The sequence below is a fragment of the Cetorhinus maximus genome, chromosome 5, assembly GCF_964194155.1.
Source record: "Cetorhinus maximus chromosome 5, sCetMax3.hap1.1, whole genome shotgun sequence".
Lineage (NCBI taxonomy): Eukaryota > Metazoa > Chordata > Chondrichthyes > Lamniformes > Cetorhinidae > Cetorhinus > Cetorhinus maximus.
The window spans coordinates 38499893-38516035 of NC_135883.1; the positions used below are offsets into that span (position 1 = coordinate 38499893).

Sequence of the window (16143 nt, forward strand, 5' to 3'; positions counted from 1 at the left end):
ATTTTGGCCACAAGTTCTAATCAGGGCTATTGTAAAACAACTGAAATAATGTATGGCACCTTCATTTGCCTACAAGTTCCGTTCCTTCTGTCTGAAAAATTAACAGTATGAAGATAACTAGGTTAGAATCTGTTGTATTCAGAAGCTGATTTGCAAATGTTTCTCATCGTTACTTTAAAAGAAGATTTTTTCCTTCCAGGTAATTGATGAACAATATGTTCAGTCTAGGACAAATAGTCTTAGAGAAATGTATGGAAAACTGCTAGAATTCATTCCTAACCATTGTCGGCTCCTCCAAGTGGTGACTGGAGGAGCAGTAATCGGGTGAGTTACATGCAACTAAAATAACCCTTCATACTTTCAACGTTCTGAAATTAACTTTCTTGACTGTCATATCTTACACTTTCACCTACTACCTAGTTGTTAACATCCTGGGAGGTTAACCTTCCACATAGACACAGAATTATGAAGCATAGAGTAAACAATTGGATTATATATTACATAAGGATTAATCATTTAATTATAAGCAAATTAGAAGGGAGAAAATCCTTTTACAAACTCCAGTGAAAGGGTGAAAGACCCAGTATAGCTACAACATTGACATCTACCTGACAGAGTGGAAAATTTCCCAGGTGCATACTGTTCGCAAAAAGCAGGACAAATCCAATCCAGCCAATTACTGCCCCACCATCTACTCCTATTCATCAGCAAATTGGCAGAAGGTATTGTCAATAGTGCTATCAAGCGGCATTCACTCAGCAGTAACCTGCTCACCAATGCTTAGTTTAGGTTCTACCTGGACCACTCAGCTTCGGACTTCATCACAGCTTTGGTACAAACATGGACAAAAGAGGTGACTTCCAGAGGTGAAATGAGTTATTGCTCTTGGCATTAAGGCAGTATTTGACTGAGTGTGGCATCAAGGTGCCTGCATAAAAGTGAAATCAAATAGAGAATCAGGAAAAACTGTCCACTGGCTGGAGTCATACCTAGCACAAAGAAAGATGTTTGTGTTTGTTGGGGTAGTGTCCTAGGCCCAAGCGTCTTCAGCTGCTTCATCAATAACCATCCTTCCATCAGAAGGTCAGGAGTGAGGATGTTCGTTGATGATTGCACAGTGTTCATTTCCGTTTGCAACTCCTCAAGTAATGAAATGTCTGTCCCCACACACAGCAAGACCTAGACAACATTCAGACTTGGGCTGATAAGTGGCAAATAACAAAGATGTCAAGGCTTTGTAGAGGCTGCTGAAAAGATTTACTTGAATGGTAGCATGGATCAAGGACATATGTAGAGACAAGAGAAGCTGGGGTTGTTCTCCATCAAACAGAGAAGGTTAAGAGGAGCATACAAAATTATTAATGGTTTTGATAGAGCTTCCTTTGGCAGAAGAGTTGGTACCACAACACATAGGTTTAAGCTGACTTGCAAAACAACCAGAGGTGACACCAGAAGAAAAAATTACGCAGTAAGTTGTTGTGATCTGGAATGTGCTGCCTAAAAAGTTGGTGGAAGCAAATTCTGATTCTGTAGTACCATTCAAAATAAATACTTGAAAGGAAAATTTTTCATGTGGCTATGGGGAAAGAACCAAGAAGTAAGACTAATTGAGTAGCCCCAGCAAAGAGCTGATACGAGCATCTTAGGCCAAAAAGCTGCTTTTTATGGCTTTATCATTCTATGATTCTATTGGATTAGATGGTTGCGGCAGAAGGAATTGAGGGATCCTATAGTCCCTAGATGAGCGAGGGGCATCTACACTCATCGAATCTGAGAACCTGCTGCATGTCAACCCGGGATTTGGAGTTCCATCATCCACTCACCTCAAACTCTACAACTATTGTCAGAGAGAGAGACTGATTTTTTCCAGAGTAAATGTTTTGTATTGCATAGAGTAAATGGGACTTCTGAATTTATTTTTAATTTGCAATGAGTTTCTAGATGTCAAAGAATTTGCCTTTGGGTTTATGTAAACTGGTGCCAGTTTATTGTTGTTATCTCGTCATCCTTTTGGAAATCTAACCATATACCAGACGCAGGTAGATATCACTAAATCATGCATTATTCTGTGAAGTTTGAAACTGGTAGTTACGTGACCACTTCCAGGGATCTAACAATCAAAAATTATGCTTTTTCAAAATATTCTTTCATGGGATGTGGACGTCACTGGCAAGGCCGGCATTTTTGCCCATCCCTAGTTGCCCTTGAGAGGGTAACGAATTTTCATTCTTGCAGTTGGGACACTCTCCTGCGGCTACTCATTCAGCTGACTTATCATTTGTCACGGAGCTGTTCCTTATTACTGGGTTCATCACGCATCTCGAGAACCATTCAGCTTGCACCTTTTGTTGTGACCTTCGCCCCCTACATTCACCTCCCCTGAAACATGAAGTGTCCAAGGAGCCAGCTATTCTCCTTGTTAAAAGTGCCTGCAAGTTCAGATTAAATCAGGCTGCATTTGCAACAGATGTCTGACCAAAAATACTGGAGCTTTTAATTGCACACAAGGGGAAAGCAATCCTGAAGTGTGCAAATTAGACTTATGTTTTCACAGGTTCCACATATGGAATCATTGTGTGCATGTCTGTTATAATAAATTACTGCATTTATTGTTGCCTGACTCCGTGTACATTCTGTGTTCCAGTGATAAGACAGAAGTCATTCCAGGTTATGATTTTACAGTAAATTCTGTCTGGCCTGAAATGGTGCGAGGTTTAGAGGAAAAAGTACCTTCATTATTTAACCCAGGAAATCCAGACATGTTCCATGAGGTAACTGACTATGTACAAGTTTTTATATTTTGATAATAAAGAAATACTTGTATTTATGTAAAACCTTTCATGACCTCAATGTGCCAAAATGCTTCACAGCCAAGTAAGTAATTTTTGAAGTGTTGTCACTGTTGTTATGTAGGAAATGTGGCAGCCAATCTGTGCACAGCAAGCTCCCACAAACAGCAATACAATAATGACCAGATAATTTATTTTAGTGATGTTGGTTGAGGCATAAATAAGTATTGGTTAGAACACAGGGGAAAACTCCCCTGCTGCTTTTCGAAATTGTGCCATGGGATCTTTTATATCTACCTAACAGGGCAAATGGAGTCTCGGTTTAACGTTTCAGCTGACGTTGGGTATGCCAGCCTAGATTTTGTACTCAAATCTCTGGGGTGGGATTTGAGCCCACAACTTTCAGACTGAAGAAGCGAGAGTGCTACAGTCTGATATCTATATGGATTAGTGGATTACCAGCGTAACATTCACAACTTAAAAATTTAACTTGTTGTTCAAGCACAAACTTTCCTCCGAGAATTGCTGTTTGTCAGTGGCTTAATATGAGATCTTAGTTCCATACATCCTTGTCTATTCACATATATAATTATCTGACTGGACTCATTAAAGACTTGTTAGTTAAATAAGGATAAGCTCGATATGCCAGGTGAGTGCTGGAGGGATTTCCATCCGAGAGTTATGTATGTGGGTGGTGTTCAGTGAGGTTGTAAGGACCACAATTTACAGTCCGTGGGCTCTGAGGTACAGAGCCCTACTATAGCCATGAGGATGATTGCATTGAGCTCACACACCTTATTGTGAGTTGTGTTCATTCCACTCAGGAGTTCCTTTTACCTGTTAGCTGACAGGCTCAGATTTAAGATCTTCCATACATTGCGTTTAAAAGTGTCTCAATTGTTGTAAAACCTTTTGGGACACACTGAGGTTGTGAAAGGGGCTATATAAATGTAAGCTGTGCTCTCTTTCCCTTTCTGACATGCTGTCTCGCATGCACTTTATTTCTTGCAGTTATCATGAGCTACCCTGCTTTGGTGGGAGGGATGAATTGCAGAGATGAGCAGGATCTTTGGTGTGGGAATGACTTGGCACTGATTCAATGCCTCGTCTCTCCCTATCTCTGTAACTCACATCCTACAAACCTCTGAGATCTCTGAGCTACTCCAGTTCTAGCCTCTTGTCCATTCTTAACTTTTATTGCTCCACCATTGACTGCTTACAGCTGCATGGACTCTAAACTCTGGGATTTCTCCCTAAACCTTCCCAGTCTGTCTTCTCCTTTTAAGACACTCTATAAAACCTATCTTTTTTCCTGTCCGAATATTGCTTTACGTAGCTCAGTGTTATATATTTTTCTTATACTCCTGTGAAACTCCTTAGGAGATCTTTATCACATTAAATGAGCTGTATAAATGTGGTTGACAGGTCTTGTGCTGCAGTGGGTAGCGTCTCTGCCTCTGAGCCACAAGCTCTGGGTGAAGCCCGACTCTAGGACTTGATGACCAAAGATCATGTGTTCATAACACAGCCAAACAGGTTGAGTATCAACTTGTAAATCCTTTCAACATAAGCCAATGGCAGGCAGTAAGAGCGGGAGAGATTCCTGATCAGCCATGTGATGGAAAGCACATTGGAACTTCTACCATCACTACTCAAAGCTCCGAACTGCAACATGCACGTAAAAGTATATGTTCCCAAAGCAACTCGGACTGCTTGGAGGGTGGGGCAGTTGGTTCATATGGCGGAATGACTGGTATGGATCAGATCACTGCCAACAGCATGGTGGATTTGGGACCTGCCTCCTTGTCCAACTATGGAGGAGGCTGTGGCGGTGTAGGTTGGAGCTGCCTTTGGGCAGAGAACTGAAGAGGAAGAAAAAGATAAATGTAATTATTCTCCAGGACCTTCTTTCTAACCATTCTCTACACTGGACATTCCAGAAATACACAATTACTATGGAATTTATTAGAAAATTTGAGTGGCAATGTGCATCTCAAGCAAGTGTAAAGAGACTGCGTTCACACTCAGCATACAAGAGTTTCAACGATAAATGGAGCCTTCCTGTTTATTACCAGATCAGGTATGCCTGCATTAGTTTACTGTATTGTATTCAGTCCATGTCAATTCATACTGTAGCCCGTGTATTGTATTGTCTCCTCCTGATCATTTGTGCCAATAACACTTCATTATTCAATAATTTGAGTTAAGAATGTACTTAGCACAAAGAAGTGGAAATTTAGTGGACTTTTTTTGATGAGTTCAACTTTTCAACTGTTATTATTTTTCTTCAGCTTGTCCATATATAGGTTAAAAAAAAACAGTAGAAGAAATAATATGACCATTTGCACTTTACTGAATCCTTTGATAGGTTCAAGGAAATTGCTGGAAATTTGGAGGCGTCTATGTCTGAAGGTTTGAAGGAAGCACCAGGTAGGAGCTTTGTACCAATAGAGAAGTTCTAAAAGGAAGAGCAAACAGCATCTTTCAACATCATAAATCCCATGTGAATCAACAGAGCTAATGCTCGATTTTTTTTTGATGTAGATGGAAGTGAGTTTAGGCTTTTGGTTACTCACATTCTGTGGCAGAACCTTCTGAAATGCTGGGCAGATTACATCTACCTCCCCCCACTTGCTCACCGCTTCTGGAAGCTGACTCTGCAATTACTAGCACGTTACTCTAAGTGGGTAGATGAGGTGAGTGATCCTTTTCTCTGTCTCCTTAAACTGCCCAGATAGAAGACACTTGGAATCTTATAGCACAGAAGGAGGTCATTCAGCCCACCATACTTGTGCTATCTCTTCGAAGGAACTAACCAATTAATCTCACTCATAAGAGCATAAGAAATAGGAACAGGAGTAGACCATTCGTCGCCTCGAACCTGCTCCGCCATTCAGTAAGATCATGGCTGATCTGCTTGTGTTTTGAATTTCACATTCCCATCTACCCACAATAACCTTTGATTCCCTTGACCAACACGAATCCATCTGCCTTAAAAATATTCAATGACCCCGCCTCCACCACCTTCTGAGGCAGAGAATTCCAAAGTCGCATAACCCTCTGAGAGAAAAAATTTCTCCTTATCTCTGTCCTAAAAGGGCGACCCCTAATTTTAAAACAGTGCCTCCTAGTTCTGGACTCAGCCACATCCTTTCGACGTCCACTTTGTCAAGGCCATTCAGGATCTTGTATACTTCAATCAAATGACCCCTCACTCTTCTAAACTCCAGTGGAAACAAGCCCAGTCTGTCCAACCTTTCCACATAAGACAACCCGTTCATTCCAGGTATCAATTTAGTAAACCTTCTCTGAACCGCCTCCAATGCATTTACATCCTTCCTTAAATAAGACCAAAACTGCACACAGTATTTGAGATGCAGTCTCACCAATGCCCTGTATAACTGAAGCATAACATCCTTACTTATATGTTTAATTCCTCTTGGAATAAAGGATAGCATTCCATTGGCTTTCTTAATTACTTGCTGTACCTGCATATTAACTTTTTGTGACTCATGCACTAGAACACCTAGATCCCTCTGCACGTCAGAATTCTGCAGCCGTTCTCCATTTATGTAATACTCTGTTTTTTATTCTTCCTGCCAAAGTGAACAACTTCACCTTTTCCCACATTGAACTACATTTGCCAGATCTTTGCCCGCTCACTCGACCTATCTATCTGGGTCTGCAACCTCCTTATGCCGCTTCACAACACACTTTCCTATCTATCTTTGTGCTATCTGCAAATTTAGCTACCATGTCATTGCTCTTCTCATCTAAGTCATTGATGTAAATTGTAAAAAGTTGAGGCCCCAGCACAGCCTCCTGCAGGACTCCACTAGTCACATCCTGCCAATCAGAAAAAGGCCTATTTATGCATACTCTCTGTTTTCTGACAGCCAACCAATCTTCTATCCATGCTAATACGTTACCCCTTACACCATGAGCTTTTATTTTCTATAATAACCTTTGATATGGCACCTCATCAAATGCCTGCTGGAAGTATGCCTACAGGCTCCCTTTTATCCACAGTGCATGTTACTCCTTCAAAAAACTCCAATAAATTGGTTAAAATTGATTTTCCTTTCACAAAATCATGTTGACTCTTCTCGATTACCATGAGCTTTTCTAAGCGCCCAGCTATAACCTCCTCAATGATTAATTCTAACAACTTCCCCAGGACAGACATCAAGCTAGCTGGTCTATAGTTTCCTGATTTCTGTCTCGCTCCCTTCTTGAGTAGAAGGGCTATATTTGCTACTTTCCAGTCTGATGGTACTTTTCCAGAATCTAGCAAATTTTGGAAAATTAACACAGCGTATCTACTACCTCATTAGCCACCTTTTTTAACACCCTCAGATGTAGCCCATCAGGACCCAGAGACTTGTCAGCCCACAGCTCCACCAATTTGCTTAGTACCATTTCCCTAATGATTGCAATTTCACCAAGTTTTTCTCTCCCTTTCACCTCCTGATTTGCAGCTATTACTGGAATGTTTTTTGTATCCTTCGTAGTGAAGACCGAAGTAAAATATCCGTTCATTTCTTCCACCATTTCTTTACTATCTACTATTAACTCCCCACTGTCACTCTCTAGAGGACCAACACTCCCTTTACATTTTTTCCTTTTTAAATGCTGGTTGAATCTCTTGCTATCCATTTTTACACTTCTAGCTAGCTTCCTTTCATACTCTTAATTTATTTCTCCTGATTAACCTTTTACTCATTCTCTGCCATTCTTTATATTCTGACCAATCATCTGTCCTGCCACTCATCTTTGCGCAGTTATCTGCTTTTACCTTAAGTTTGATGCTTTCCTTAACATTTTTAGTTAACCACAGATGATGGGTCCTCCCCTTTGAATTTTTCTTTATAATAGGAATTTACTTATTCTGAATACTCTGAAATGTCCTCTTAAATGTCTGCCACTGTTTCTCTATTGATCTATTCTCTAGCCTAGTATCCCAGTTCACTTCAACTAGTTCAGCTTTCATGCCCACATAGTTGCAGTTATTTAAGTTTAAGATACTAGTCGTAGACCCACTCTTCTCCCTTTCAAACTGGATGTAAAATTCAACCATATTGTGGTCGCTGCTACCTAGTGGTGCCTTTACTCTGAGATCATTAACTGATCCTCTCTCATTACACACCAAGTCTAATATAATCTGCTCTCTGGCTGGTTCCAGAACATGCTGCTCTAAGAAACAATCTTGAAAGCATCCTATGAACTCCTCATTCAGGCTACGACTGCCAATCTAATATTTCCAGTTTATATGTAGATTAATATCACCCATGATTATCCCCTTTATCACAAGCACACAATATTTCTCTTGAATATTTTGTCCTACGCTGTGGCTACTGTTAGAGGACCTGTAGACCGTTTCCACTAGTGACTTTTTTCCCCTTATATTCCTCATCTCCACCCAAACTGATTCTACATCCTGATCTCTTGAACCAAGGTCATCTCTACTTATTGCACCAATTAACAGTGCTACCCCCACCACCCCCCCCAACTTTACCTAACTTCTTATTCTTCTTGAATGACATATACCCCTCAATATTCAGGACCCAATCCTTGTCATCCTGCAGCCACGTCTCCAAAATTGCTATCAGGTCATATTTATTTACTTCAATGTAGGCCATCAATTAATTTACTTTGCTACATGCATTCAGATACAGAGCCTTCAGTTTAGTCTTTTTGTTACCTTTGTAATATCAAGTCTTGACTGTTGATGTATTCTTAGGATTTTTCTCTCTGTCCCTTCCTCTAGCTGCTAGCAATGCCTGTGGTGAGTGTTGATTGGTTTATGATTTGAACCAGGTCCCTTTCTCCTCCCTTGCTCTTTCCCCTTAGCCCTGCCATTGTTTTACCTTTGAACTATGTACCAGTTTCCTTTTTGAAAGTTACTATTGAGTCAGTTTCCAACACTCGTTCAGGAGCACATTCCAGATCATCACAATTCCTTGCATTTTAAAAAAAATAGTTAACCTGATTTTCCCTCCCTGACATTTTTTGCTTAATTAGAAAGATCATCTAGCTGCTAGCAATGCCTGTGGTGAGTGTTGATTGGTGTATGGTTTGAACCAGGTTGAGTTGGACTAGTTGCATTGGGTAAAGTGTGCTGGATGTACCAGTGGTGTTGTAGGTGATCTGTCACCTCCTTATTATCAGTTTAAACTACCTCCTGACAAATGGATAACAGGCACCTAATTGAAATTAATGCAGTTAATTATTGGGATTCTGTACAAAGCTGTCACACTTTCAATTTTGTTGCCAAATTTATGTCCCTTTCACAAAAACCCTCAACACTTCTGCACACAAAAGGGCAGTGGAAATCTGGAGCACTCTTCCCAAAAAGCTGTTGAGGTCGGGGTTCAAGTTGAAATTTCAATATTGAGACTGAGATTTTTGTAGATGTCACAGTTCACTCAAGGAGTCAGAGTTGCTGTGGCAACATGCACTTTTTACATGCATGTTGTAGTCTGGAGCTATGAATAGTGATGTTAGAGACTGTAACTTTCTTATCATCATACGGCTGACCAGGAACCTCTATCGCTCTTACTGCCAGCCGTTGGCATATGTCGGAAGGATTTGTAGATTGATACTTGACCTGTCTGGCCACATTGTGAATCCAGTTTCCTTGGCCATCAAGTCCTGGGGTTGGATTTGAACCCAGAGCTTCTGGCTCAGAAGCAGGGATACCACCAACTGTGCCACAAGATTTGCAGATTTTTGTTAGACAAGAAGTTAAGGAATCAAGGCGGGCAGAAGTAGTTAAGAGATAAATCATCCGCAACAGGCTGAGGGAACTGAAAGGCTTGCTGCTGCCCTAACAATGAAAAATGCCAATTCAACTCAAGTTTTCTCTGCTATTGACCATTTCTGCATACATAGACCTGCCACAAATTAAGCATTTTTGATCGTTATTTAGCATAACGTTAATTCTCTACCAGCACTTATGAGTTAAAAAGAAAATTTGACCTCACAGAAACATGTTCCACTCTAACTTGATACCATTGTTATGTTGTTGGTTCTGTTGCTAAACCGGCAATGAGCTTGAAGGAGGAGCCAAGTCACTGAATTCAAATATAAGCATGCTTTGTCACTTGTTAAGACATGTATCTGATTGACAGCTTTTTGAGTTGACCAAGCATTTAATTCATAAAGCTGCAGTGACTTGCGATCAGTCTGCACTTTATAACAATAGCTTATATAATGCCTTTAATATAGTAGAACATCACAAGGCGATTTGCAACGAGTTTGATCTTGAACTTCTGATGAAAATAAGCAGAAAATCTCTGTAGTCAGTGAGGAAAGGATTAAAAACGCTGAAGTAATTAGCATAGTTTTAGCCCAAGAATTAGACTTTTCGCTTTTCGTTATATAATGAGCTTGCTACTGCAAACATACGTTGTTGTTCCGCAAGCATGACCCAGACCTCCCTGTCGCTTGCCATTTTAACACTCCACCCTGCTCTCATGCCCACATGTCCATCCTTGGCCTGCTGCATTGTTCCAGTGAAGCTCAACACAAACTGGAGGAACAGCACCTCATCTTCCAACTAGGCATTTTACAGCCTTCCGGACTGAATATTGAGTTCAACAACTTTAGATCATGAAGTCTCTCCTCCATCCATTGTTTTATCTCTACCTTTTAGCCTATTTCAATCCCTTTCCCCCACCCCACCCCCACTAGGGCTATCTGTACCTTGCTCGTCTTGCTTTCTACCCTTAATGTCACCTATTAGCACATTTCTTAGCAAATATCACCACCGTCAACACCTCTTTGCCCTTTTGTCTATGACATCTTTTGGCTATCTCCACCTATCACTGGCCCTCTATCCAGCTCTACCTGTTCCACTCCCCCTTAAACCAGCTTATATTTCACCTCTCTTCTATTTTTCCCTAGTTCTGTTGAAGAGTCATGCGGACTCGAAACGTTAACTGTGTTCCTCTCCACAGATGCTGTCAGACCTGCTGAGTTTTTCCAGGTAGTTTTATTTTTGTTTTTGTGTTAGAGAGTACAGTGGACAATGTTGCCACCTAGTGGCTATAGCTCAATCACCACGTAACCAACTATAGCTCAAATTTATAAAGCAACTTTTAAAATAGAAACATACCAGGGTACTACACAGGGATGTTTTCTAATAAAATTTGATACTGTGCTACACAAGATATTCGAAAAGCTTGGTCAGAGTATTAGGCTTTTGGAAGGCGAAAGAGGTTTATGAAGGAAATTCCAAGCTTGGGGACCAGACAGCTAGAGGCACAGCCAATATTTTTTTTAAAAGTTCATTTATGGGATGTGGGTGTCACTGGGTAGGCCAGCATTTATTGCCCATCCCTAATTGCCCTTGAGAAGGTGGTGGTGAGCTGCCTTCTTGAACCGTTGCAGTCCATATGGTGTAGGTACACCCACAGTGCTGTTAGGGAGGGAGTTCAAGCATTTTGACCCAGTGACAGTGAAGGAACGGCAATATATTTCCAAGTCAGGATGGTGAATGGCTTGGAGGGGAACTTCCAGGTGATGGTGTTCTCATCTATCTGCTGCCCTTGTCCTTTCAGATGGTAGTGGTCGTGGGTTTGGAAGGTACTATCGAAGGAGCCATGGTGAGTTTCTGCAGTGCATCTTGTAGATGGTACACACTGCTGCCACTGTGCATCAGTGGTGGAGGGAGTGAATGTTTGTCGTTGGGGTGCCAATCAAGTGGGCTGCTTTGTCCTAGATGGTGTCCAGCTTCTTCAGTGTTGTTGGAACTGCATTCTTCCAGGCAAGTAGGGAGTGTTCCATCACACTCCTGAACTTGTGCTTTGTAGATGGTGGACAGGCTTTGGGGAGTCAGGAGGTGAGTTACTCGTCGCAAGATTCATATCCTCTGACCTGCTCTTGTAGCCACAGTATTTATAGGGCTAGTCCAGTTCAGTTTCTGGGCAATGGTAACCCCCAGGATGTTGATATTGGGGGGATTCAGCGATGGTAATGCCATTGAATGTCAAGGGGCGATGGTTAGATTCTCCCTTGGTTAAGATGATCAGTAATGAGCCAGGACCTATTTATAGAGGAAATTCTCATTATAACAGATTACCTAGGCATTTTAGTGTTAAATGTTGGCATAAAAAATGTGCCCAAAAGTGTGATAACAGACAATGAAGCTTGTTGGTTGAGAAAATGGGATTTCTCACTTAATCTAAGACTCTTCAATAATTTTGTTCAGTAGTTACACAAGCTGAGTGTAATGCCGTTTGAGGGTAAGGAAGATCCCATGGAGGCATAAGGATCATTAGTTGTGGAATCTTTAAAACAAAATGTTTTGCAACTATGTCATTAGCAGAAGGAATGTCGAAGAACAGTTGGGTCCACTAAACTAAAGGATAAATTGTGTAAAACTATTCCGGATGATCGGGATATGGGCGGTTATGTTAAATAGATCCTTCACTGCGGCTTTCATGAAGGAGACCGTGGACAAATTATACACACAGTTACATGAGTAAGGGACCCATAAGACATTGAAGTCAGAAAGTATAAAGATTCAATAGCTGCATAGCTTCTGGACCAGGTGGGATACAGCCCAGAAGCCTCAAGAAATTGAAGGAGAAAGTTAGTGCTACTTTTGGTACATAGTTTTCAGAGCTTCACAAATACTGGAGTACAGGAGAGTAACACATGCAGAACCAATATTCAGAAAGAAAGCTACAGCACTGAACATGTTGACTATAGGCCAGTTAGACCAGCATCCATAATCAAGGGTGGGGGGGCAGGGGACATGGTGGGAAATCTTGGGGACGGTTTGTAGAAGGTTATGCATGAACATATAAAGAACGGAGGTATCATGGGGAACAGTCAGGGAACAGTCAGCATGGTCTTACAAGTTGCAGGTCATGCTTTAGAAATTTACTGAAATACTTTGTGGCAGTAACCAGCCTAATGGACAAGAGCAATCGAATGGCATTAGGCTTGGATTAAGCATCATTTTAGGATGCCAGGTAGCATCTTTAATGGCCCAAATTCCCCCGGAAGAATCAGAAAGGAATATGCTGGCTTTTGTTCGTGTGTGGAAGATGTAGGGCAGGTTGATTTTGTATGAGGTAGCATGTTAACTCCATCCCAAGCCAGTTAGTGACGTATGAAACTAGCCACTGATACTTTTCTTGAATAGCTTTATTTACAGAATGCAGCCTTACACGTCTACTTGCTACATACCACCCCATGTTCCAACAGTCTCCTTACACTCTTTTGAGTGAAACAATTAGGCAAATTAACAAATTAAATCAAGATGATAGCCCAAAGGGGCCACCGTCTTTATGCTCTTTTGAGCACAACAATCAGCAGATGGGAAAATTAACAAATCAAATTAATAGCCTTTAAAGGGGCACTGCAATAGAAACAAAACTCCAAAGAAAGCTTACCTAACTAAATCAAAATATGGTTTTGAGGCTGATGAAACGCTCCAGCCCCCGCGGTGCCCACTAGTCGCAGAAGGCCTCAAACGTGCCAGAGAACACCGCGGTGCTCCCTCTCCAAGGACACCCGGCCACGAACATGGCCGCAGAAGTCTCCCTTTGCACTCTTTTGAGTACCAGTAGAAACAAAGAAGCTAATAACCCAATAAAGAAAAGCCAATCAAACCAATCAATAGTCCTTTAAAAGGCATTGTAACTAAAAGAAAATTTAAAGGAACCTTACATAACGCAGCTGTACATAGTCTGCATCCTGCCCACTTTGTACCCAGTGTCCCGGTGGTCTCTTTTTATGAGTGAAATGAATTTAACAAACTGACAAATTAACCAATTGAAAAGAAACCAATTAAACTAATTGATAGCTCCCTAAGGGACACTGTAACTAAAGAAAAAATTAAAAGGAACCTTGGCGAATTAAATTAAGATGTCATTTTGGGGGCCGAGGAAGCACTCTAGCCCCTGCAGTGCCCACCAGCTGCGAAAGGCCTCAAATGTGGCAGTGCACACCACCTGCTGCCTCTCTAAAGATGCCCGGTTGCGAACATAACCGCGGAAGAGGAGCAGACATCGGGTTGGACAACCCCCACGCTGCTGACTGAAGTCTTTCTTTATAAGTGCTCCAGGCACTTAATTAAACAATGCCCTTCACCTGTGTACCTTAGAGAGAAAGCAGGGAATTATAGACCAGTCAGCCTGACGTTGGTAGTGGGGAAAATTCTAGAGTCCCTTATAAAAGATTTAATAGCTGAGCACTTGGAAAACAGTGGCAGAATTAGACAGAGTCAGCATGGATTTATGAAAGGGAAATCATGCTTGACAAATCTACTGGAATTTTTCGAGGATGTAACTGGTAGAGTTGATGAGAGGGAGCCAGTGAACGTGGTTTACTTGAACTTTCAGAAGGCTTTCGAAGTAAGAGATTAGCATGTAAAATGAAAGCGCATGGGATTGGGGTAGTGTACTGAGATAGATAGAGAACTGGTTGGCAGACAGGAAACAAAGAGTAGGAATAAACAAGTCTTTTTCCAAATGGCAGGCAGTGACTAGTGGAGTACCGCAGTGATCAGTGCTGGGACCCCAGTTATTCACAATATATATTAATGATTTAGATGAAGGAACTAAATGTAATATCTCCAAATTTGCAGATGACACAAAGCTGGGTGGGAGGGTGAGCTGTGAGGAGGATGCAGAGATGCTTCAGTGTGATTTGGACAAGCTGAGTGAGTGGGCAAATGCATGGCAGACGCAGTATAATGTGGATAAATGTGAGGTTATCCACTTTGGTAGCAAAAACAGGAAGGCAGATTATTATCTGAATGGCTATAAATTGAGAGAGGGGAATGTGCAACGAGACCTAGGTATCCTCTTACACAAGTTGCTGAAGGTAAACATGCAGATGCAGCAGGCGGTAAAGAAGGCAAATGGTATGTTGGCCTTCATAGTGAGAGGATTTGAGTACAGGAACAGGGATGCCCTGCTGCAATTATACAGGGCCTTGGTGAGACCACACCTGGAATATTGTGTGCAGCTTTGGTCTCCTTACCTGAGGAAGGATGTTCTTGCTAGAGGGAGTGTAGCGAAGGTTTACCAGACTGATTCCTGGGATGGCGGGTCTGACATATGAGGAGAGATTGAGTCGGTTAGGATTATATCCGCTGGAGTTCAGAAGAATGAGGGGGGAACTCATAGAAACTTATAAAATTCTAACAGGACGAGACAGGGTAGATGCAGGAAGGATGTCCCCGATGGTGGGGGAGCCCAGAACCATGGGTCACAGTCTGAGGTAGACCATTTAGGACTGAGATGAGGAGAAATTTCTTCACCCAGAGAGTGGTGAGCCTGTGGAATTCGCTACCGTAGAAAGTAGTCGAGGCCAAAACATTGTATGTTTTCAAGAAGAAGTTAGATATAGCTCTTGGGGCAAAAGGGATCAAAGGATATGGGGAGAAAGGCTATTGAGTTGGATGATCAGCCATGATCATGATGAATGGCGGAGCAGGCTCGAAGGGCCGAGTAGCCTACTCCTGCTCCTGTTTTCTATGTTTCCTATTTTCTATGTAACAGTGCTATCAAGCAACACTTGCTTAGCAATAACCTGCTCACTGACGCCCAGTTCGGGTTCTGCCAGGGGCACTCAGCTCCTGACCTCATTACAGCCTTGGTTCAAACATGGACAAAAGAGCTGAACTCCCGAGGTGAGGTGAGAGTGACTGCTCTTGACATCAAGGCAGCATTTGACTGAGTGTGGCATCAAGGAGGCCGAGCAAAACTGGAGTCAGTGGGAATCAGAGGGAAAACTCTCCGCTGGTTGGAGTCATACCTAACACAAAGGAAGATGGTTGTGGTTGTTGGAGGTCAGTCATCTCAGCCCCAGGACATCACCGCAGGAGTCCCTCAGGGTAGTGTCCTAGGCCCAACCATCTTTAGCTGCTTATCAATGACCTTTCTTCCATCATAACATCAGAACTGGGGATGTTCGCTGATGATTGCATGATGTTTTGCATCAATCGTGACTCCTCAGATACTGAAGCAGTCCATGTCCAAATGCAACAAGAACTGGACAATATCCAAGCTTGGGCTGACAAGTGGCAAGTAACATACGCGCTACACAAGTGTCAGGTAATTATCATCTACAACAAGAAAGAATCTAACCATCGCCCCTTGACATTCAATGGCATTACCATCACCGAATCCCCCACTATCAACATCCTGGGGGTTACCATTGACCAGGAACTGAACTGGACTAGCCATATAAATACTGTGGCTACAAGAGCAGGTCAGAGGCTAGGAATCGTGCAACGAGTAACCTACCTTCTAACTCCCCAAAGCCTGTCCACCATCTACAAGGCACAAGTCAAGAGTGTGATGGAATACTCTCCACTTTCCTGGATGAGTACAGC

The 16143-nt window shown here is 42.0% G+C and overlaps 1 protein-coding gene across 1 annotated transcript in view; it reads left to right on the plus strand.

Annotated features, from left to right (window-relative positions):
* The window catches only part of cog2 (component of oligomeric golgi complex 2), a 76270-nt gene that overhangs the window by 41873 nt on the left and 18254 nt on the right, over window positions 1-16143 (plus strand). The window contains exons 8-12 of the mRNA XM_078541767.1: window positions 200-324; window positions 2645-2771; window positions 4730-4869; window positions 5158-5219; window positions 5334-5485. Of these exons, the coding sequence (XP_078397893.1) occupies window positions 200-324; window positions 2645-2771; window positions 4730-4869; window positions 5158-5219; window positions 5334-5485 (606 nt within the window). The remainder of the gene's footprint in view (window positions 1-199; window positions 325-2644; window positions 2772-4729; window positions 4870-5157; window positions 5220-5333; window positions 5486-16143) is intronic.